We start from the raw sequence: 7,678 nt of genomic DNA on the forward strand, positions 1-7,678 counted from the left end.
GTGTGTGTGTGTCCATTATGGGTGAAATCTATTCTTTTAACAGTCTTCAGTCACCTTTTTCCACTATTAGCCAGGCCACACTGCTGCAACTACATTAAATGACCCTGAGGATGCATCCCTCAGTCAACCTTCATGGATCCTTATGGAGATATTCTGTCCCAATCCCCCAATTTCTGCATGTGCAACACCAACCAATAATGCCATTATCTCAGGTTTCAACTTAATATCCAAAAGCCACAGATATTTGAATTACAAATATCTCCACACACACACCCCACCCTCGCTGCCCCGAACTCTGTTCCACTGATGGGACATAATGCTACCCTGAACCTGCTGGACATTTAGGCAGCCATGCCAATGACACTCCCTTTCTCCTGACCCTAAAGAATGGCTTGTCACTGGGATAGGCCTTCCCATCTGGATGGTTCAGAAAGGAGAATTGGCCTCCCACCTCTCCCCTCCAGAGCATGAAGCCAAGGCAATGATGAGAGAGGGACGGAGGTCATATGGAATTTTCCCCCTTCTCAGCAGCTTGGCCCAGAAAGGACAGGGAAGGGAGGGAGGAAGATGGAGAGTTGACATTGACAAGCCTTACAATAGGAGAGCTGCATTGTAATCAAGGCCTGGCTCCCAACCCCTGGGAGAAAAAGCTGCCCGAAACCAGATTTCAGAGCACTCAGCCGCCCAGTCCATTGGATTTCCCCTCTGCTCCATTCTTGTGGGAGAGAAGCAGAGGGGTTGGGCCTGTCGAAAAGGTTCCCAGGGCAAGCCCGAGAGCAAAGGGAGGTTTATTTAATTAAAAAAGGGGGGGGGGAGAAAGCAATGTGGGGGCAGGAGTTGCCAAGCATCATTTGCAGCACTTGCTGACTACTGAGAAGAATTATCTACAGGGAGAACCCTTTTATACCTGCTAATAGGCCTGTGCTTATCTCTTAACTATATACAAATGACCTGCAGCTTTAGCAGATTTCCTCCTATTCTCCCAATTGTTTGCGGAGCAGTTAGAAGATTTGAAGGTCCTATTGTTTTCACAGGGTGACAAACAACCTCAGAGACCACCACCACACACCCCATCCCCCCACTATTGTTTGAATGGCCACATTCAAATTGAAAGCACCACACACACACACACAGCCCGCTTTACCCGCTTCCCTTCCCCCATCACATCCTGTTCAGTGAGGGTCTATTTCCCTTGATGCATTTCTAATGAGGCCTGAAAAGATCATGTCAGCTTTTGTTTACTTCCTCGTTTTCAGCACATCTAAGATGTCAGCACAAGCACTGGTAAAGGTGGAACAGGACTGTGCACAGCAACCCACAGAAAACCCTTATTGGCACTGATGGGAAAATATTTTCTGTAGGCCTTGCAAAAAAATAATAATAAATAAACAGAAATAGAAAGGTCACCTTTAGACAGAATGGCTCCTTATTGTAAAAGGCAACATGTAAGCAGAAGAGGCAGCCTTTCTCATTAAGGATAAAACTGTTCCTGGCAGAACTAGAGGTTAAAAAGAGCTGCTGGGCCAATATTGATCCAGTTGATGTGCAATCGAGAAAACTGGAGGGGAGGGGGACACACAGTTTCATTGCACCACCAGTTATTATTTACCTTGTCTCAGCAGTGCCTTCTTGGGCCTCTGATCAAGCCTGGCAGATCTAATGGGTTTGGGTGTGGGGGGTTGGTCTTTTATAAACTGGATACCCTCTGCGGCAGAGAATTTACTTTTTGAGCTTCTCTTGCACAGCACCACACACTCTGCTAGTACCTTCCAGACCAAAACCAGCAACAACATGGAGGCAATTTTCCACACTTACCCTGATCTCATTGCGCCGGATCTCCACGTCACACACCGAATGCCCTTGGTGTGCCCCACTGTAGTAGCAACAAAACTGGCAAACCGCAACCTGCTCAGCCTCGCAGTGGTACAACCGGTAGGCATTGTGCTGGGGGCAACTCCAGGCCCTGACGTCATCCGCCTCTACCAGGAGGTGCCCCCGTGCTGTGGAGGGCTGCTGCAGGTGTGTCTGAACATGAGACTGGCAGCAGGGAGCTTCGCACCTCAGACAGATCTTCTGGGCAGGCAAAGGTGGCCCACGCCGGCAGAAGACACAGTGCAAGACGGAGGGAGTCTTTTCCAGGTTGAGAGAGTTGAACTTCTCCACAATGTTGGTCAGCTTTAAGTTCTTCTCAAGGTTGGGCTTTTGGTTGTAGGCCTGATTACATTCAGGACAACGCACAAGCCCTGTCTCTTTGGCCCATGCCTCTCCTATGCATCCTCTACAGAAGTTGTGCTTACAAGGAAGCTGGACAGGTTCCACAAAGACATGCAGGCAAATGGGGCATATAAGTTCTTCTTCAAAACAGTTCTTCCAGTTTTCAGCCATGTCTCACACCAACAGATTTTTATTTTCAGCAATCTCTCTTTAAAAAGTCAGTTTTTGGTCTAACGCAGATGGTGATGAGTTTCCACTTTTGCAACAGAAAGGCCACTAAGTTGCTAATGAACAAAAAAAAATTAAAATTAAGAATTATCTCCTAAGATTTCAGGTAAACCAACACACAGAGACACACCGGAAAACCCAGCAGCATGATCCAATAGGTACAATTAAGTTAACCACAAAAGCTTGCAAGGTTTAAAATCAAACAATCTTTAACTCAAAGTTTTAACTTTTGATTCTAAAAAGCAAAAGCAAAGAACTTACCGAGAACTGAAAAAATTCCATACAAAATCCAGAATGGAGTCCAAATGCCATATAAACCTTCTAAGTTAAACACTGCCAAATTATTGTGTCTTTCTGCCCAAGATTTGATATTTTAAAAGAACTTGTCTCTCTCCTGACCAAACTCAAAAGAATCGCTTTTCAAATTATTTGTCCTCCCATCAAAGAGTTCAGAATGCAAGTCTTTAATTAAACCACAAAAAAAGTTGGGAGATACAATCCAAATGCAAGACCAGCTAACTTCTAACGCAGCTGAATGGTGCAAAATATATATATATTCTTCATTGGCTTTGGAAGAGTGCAATCTCAGTAGGAAGACGGGTCAATCATTCGGATGAAATTCCAGCCCAGAGCCAAAGGGACCCTCCCATCCTTAGCTCCTTTCACAAATAGGAATGAAGAGAAGAGGGGGAGGACACCCCTGAGGGTGGAAACCACTGAAGACAAATTCAACTCAGAGAATCAACCTGCTCACAATACCTCGTGGGATTTCTGCCTTCTTAAAATCTGCCTCGGATTTTATTTTAGCAAGACTGAAATGGAAACAATCCTCCCCCACTTCCAAAAACCCTTGGTCTTTTGGAAAGTGATGGGTTGCTCTTGCTGGAAGGAAAACAAGTATGCCTTGATCAAACTGAATAGGAATTTCTCAACTGCTAATGAAGAGCCCAGCCCCCGCCTCTTCCCCTTTGCTTCTCTGTTTTCCTTCTGACATGAAAGCTATTTCTCCTTTTGGAACCAGCCTGCAAGAAAAAAAAAAAAAAAAAAAAAAAAAAAAACCCCGGAGGGGGGAGGAGAGAGAGGAGAGGAGAGGAGAGACAGCAGCAGCTTAAAGGGAACTGCTGAAATGTACAATTCCAAGAGGACACAGTCAGTCCTCAGCCATTTTGAGCTGATTTTTTTTAATTGGTAGATTTTTAAATTTTATTTTAGAAAGTAGAAACAAACCTGTTAAAAAAAAACACAGGAGGGGGGTAGAAGTGGTGGATGGCACCACCCTGCAAAGTGTGCGCCTGATTGGGGGGGGGGGGGGAGAGAAGAGGGAGGGAAGGGGAGGGTTTTAAATTGAGTTTATACAGCCGCAGCTGCTGTGCCTTTTAGCTTTTATCATCAGATCAAAAAAAAACCTACATACTCCTCACAACCACCTCCAGCCATCTTGGGTCTCCCCCAATCTTTTAAATAAAATTTTATTTTAAAAACTGTGTGTGCGTGCGTGTGTGTGTGATTTATAAATATATATATACTGCATATATCTATATATACACACAAACACATACACACAGGCACGCACCTCTATCTTCCGCACCTCTTTCTAATGCTCCCTCAGTCACAAACAACAAGAATTAAGTAGCAGACCGATGGATCAGACGATCTTTCACCTTTGCCACATGCAAGAGAAACAAACAACATAGAATAGAGCCACGATTTCAACCCGAGAGAAAAAGACCCCACGAAAATTAAAGGGGGAGGGTGTCGGATGCGGAGGAGAGGTATCTTATTGCCACGCTATCACGCAGAACGAAAGCAGGGAATAATATAGACGTTCCGGATCACGTAAACTGGGCGATAGGGGTGGAAAATAGGTTTATATGTCTGATTATTCAGATTCAATACACCCCCAACCGGGGGAAAAACAAAACCCTATATAGATTTTTTTTTATTAAAAAAAAACCTTTTCCTGATCCAAGGCGCAGGATGGGGAAGCTAAGCGAAGAGCTCTCTTTCCCCAGCATACACAGCCCATTTAAAAAAAAACCTATTAGCCCCCTCCCCTCAAGGTTTGCAAAATAATGCGAGAACGAGCCGGGGTGAGAGAGAAAGAAAGAGAGAGAGGGAGAAAGAGAGCGGATGGCACAATAAAAATTAATCGAGGTCTTTTGCGTAGATCGACGGGGTGGCAATCAAGGTGAAGGGGGGTTGCCTATAGGAATAGGCAGCGATGCCGCCGCCGCCGCCGCCTCTTCCTCTCCTCTTCTTCTCCCAGGGGCGGTGAAAGCGCATTAGGGTCGGTGTGAAAGGGGGGAGAGGGGTGGGGGTGGGGTGGGGGGGGGGGTATGAAGGAACTCAAGGGCGGAAGGATGACTAAAGATCAAGGGCGCATCGCAGGATTTCCCCTTCTCCTCTCCCCCCCCCGCCCTCCCCGGCTCGGCTTTAAAGGAGCAGCGGCTCAACCCGATCCCGGCTTCGCGTCGCCCGAGCAGCAGGGCGCCTTTAACCGATCAATAAGTCGATCAATCAATCAATCAATCGGTTCCGATAAATCTCGAAACGCGAAGTCCTCCAGAGGAGCAAGGACAAAAAAAAGGGGGGGGAGGGAGGAAAAGAAGGAAGGAGGGAGAGAATGGGGAGTCCAATCCGGAGGGAGCCGCTGCCTCCGTCCCGGGCCGGGCCTCGCCTCGCCTCGCTCCCCTCCGCCGGGTCTGCGCCCAGCCCAGCCCTGCCTAGCCCCAGCCGCCGCAGCCACCGCCAGCCCCTCGCTGCCCGGCTCGGTCGACTCTCAGCGGCTACCGCCGCGGCGCTGCTCAACCCCTTCTCCGGGGCCTCACGTGACCCGCCACAATTTGATACATTAAACACAGCGCGTCCGGCCTCCCTTAAAGGGGCGACGGCGGCGGAGGGGTCCCCGAAGCAGGCCGCTCGCTCGGAGCCCCCCGCGGTCGTACTTACTCGCGAGCCGGGAGCCACTAGGAGCGCCTCCGCCCTGTCGGAGGGGAGCCAGCCATTGCTGAGCTTCCCCTGCTCCGCTTGCCAGATGTCGGGGGGGGGGTGTGAGTCACAGTGGGTCACACTACACACACGCCGGGAAGGGGGGGGGGTAGGAAACGTGGCCAGGTGTACCTATCTAATAAGCACAGGTCCTGCTTTCTCACAATGCGTACTGCATGCATATGTATAGAACATATTACCGGCGGCGTACCGCACTGGGTACACCTACCAGCTGCCTTGCCGAGGGCGACCGGGGCTCGGTGAAGTGAAGCGACAGACGGGAAAGAGAAGACCTTGTGCACCACGAGGGACGGGGAAGCGGGCTGCTGCCGAATCAGGCCCTTGGTCCATCCATTCCAGCATTTGCACGGAGGAGGAGTACCTCCTCCGAGGTTTCAGGCAGCAAGGCCTTTCCTTGGCTTAGCGGGAGATGGCAGGGATCAAACCAGGGGTTTCTGCGCGCAGAGCACGTGCGCTACCACGGAACTGCAACCCTTCCCCAATATCCCAAATGGGACTGCTGACAGGTGCAGCAAGATGGGAGCAGGATGGATCTAAGCATATTATTATTATTATTATTATTATTATTATTATTATTATTATTATTATTATTATTATTATTATTATGTCTTTGCAAGCAACAAGAAAATCATCCTCTGCATGTAGCAATGAAAGTTGGAGGTCCCCCTAAGTGCATCGATTGTTTATTAAATTCCGCAGACGTATCCTAGCCCCTGCTTAATTTGGCCTGTAGAATATATCATCTTTTATGAGAGGCTCCTATTATTTAGTGTCAGCCTAGTGCCAGGTGCTGTACAGGTCTTAATGATGTGATCCCAATGCCCAGATGATTTATGCTCTGTCTGAGCTAAAGAATGCCTGACAGGAGCTGCGAAGAAGCTAGAGTAGCTGACATGTAGTGCCAAGAGATTAATATACAGTATACAGATTTGGCATAGATGGAGAATAAATGGACTGTAGGTGTTTTCCAAGTGGGTAGGAAATTAACATTTTGAAAGGAAAGCTTCCCCAAAAAAATTCAATGAAGCATCTTGGAAGCTTCAGTCTGGGAACACAACTTATTTAGAGAAGTTAAGCTGGGATGATTGTCACCCATGCTGCGCACACACACATTCCACTGTACTAAAGTCTCTAGTTAGAGGTTTTGTAGATATTTGTAAGTCTTCCAAAGCCTTTCTGAACAGATGTCACAATGGGATACCCCCCCCCAAAAAAATAAAAAAAATAATATGTGCATCCTGGGGAACAATGTTTCTCACACCACCTTAAACTTCCTTCTCAACTTCAGTAAGAAATTACTTTATCATATAAGGAGGAAGATACAGGACATAATTTCATCTAACAAATATCAGAAGGTATTTCCCCCCATATATTAATACATATATATTCATATACATTTAGAATTGTTAACTGCGTAGTGTCAAAGGCAATATGAAACAAAACCAAGGAAGCAGCGAAGACTACAGAATAAATCTAATTGGGTCCGTTTAGACCAGACCTAATCCCTTGCTGCTCCTTCACTAACTAGTTAACTTCCATGCGGGTTGCATGCTGTGAGGTTCCCTGCTGGAGACTCCAGCTCTAGTTTGCAGTGCTTTCAGCGTGCATTTAGAATGAGTTGGATAGGAACATTCTAGGATTAGGAGGAGCATTTACCCTTCTAGTTAAAGGACTGAAGCTCTGTAAGGATCACTTTGTCTATTTCCCAGCAGTGGCAAACAACTGACACACTCTCTCCACATTTCCAGTTCTCATGAGAAAAGGGAAGCATGCGTTTTCCCCTCAGCCAAATTCATGCGCTCCCAGTGTGGGTACAGCACATGCATTTGGCATGGGGATACTCACGCAAGTTTCTTTGTGTGAGAGACTCACAGTTCTGTCATCACTTCTAGGTAATATGCAAAAAGATCCTGATAATTTAATGCATTGGTAGCAGCTGCAGTCACATTAATTGCTGTTAATTAAGTACTCGAGTTTTCCATCAGTATCTATGTAAAGAAAATCTCATAGGTGTCCCCTACGCTTTTAAAAAAGGGAGGATATGCTTTGTTTTGTTTTGTTTTTAAGTAGCCTTTCCATTTACTTCTGCTTGGGAGAATAGTGTTATAAATATCAAACAGCCTGCACTGTCCTTTTAAGACATATTTTCCTGGAATACTTGGCACTGCTGCTAGATTGTCCAGATTTGAGATAGATTCCAGTAACTTTCCTCCACTGCGTCCTGATT

The 7,678-nt window shown here is 46.7% G+C and overlaps 1 protein-coding gene across 3 annotated transcripts in view; it reads right to left on the minus strand.

The window, feature by feature from the left end:
• Nucleotides 1–5,479, minus strand: part of TRIM8 (tripartite motif containing 8) — a 71,095-nt gene extending 65,616 nt beyond the window's left edge. Inside the window, exons 1-2 of one of the 3 annotated variants that reach the window (XM_081863810.1) lie at nt 5,392–5,479; nt 1,816–2,498 (exon numbers count right to left, since the gene is read on the minus strand). In XM_081863810.1, the coding sequence (XP_081719936.1) occupies nt 1,816–2,385 (570 nt within the window). In that variant the 5' untranslated portion in view covers nt 2,386–2,498; nt 5,392–5,479. Of the gene's footprint in view, nt 1–1,815; nt 2,499–2,703; nt 4,779–5,391 lie in introns of those variants that run through there. The other 2 variants (XM_081863809.1, XM_081863811.1) reach the window with 2 other exon arrangements.
• Nucleotides 5,480–7,678: the final 2,199 nt, after the last annotated feature.

Source organism: Podarcis erhardii (genome assembly GCF_964252035.2).
Source record: "Podarcis erhardii genome assembly, chromosome: 5".
Classification (NCBI taxonomy): Eukaryota; Metazoa; Chordata; class Lepidosauria; order Squamata; family Lacertidae; genus Podarcis; species Podarcis erhardii.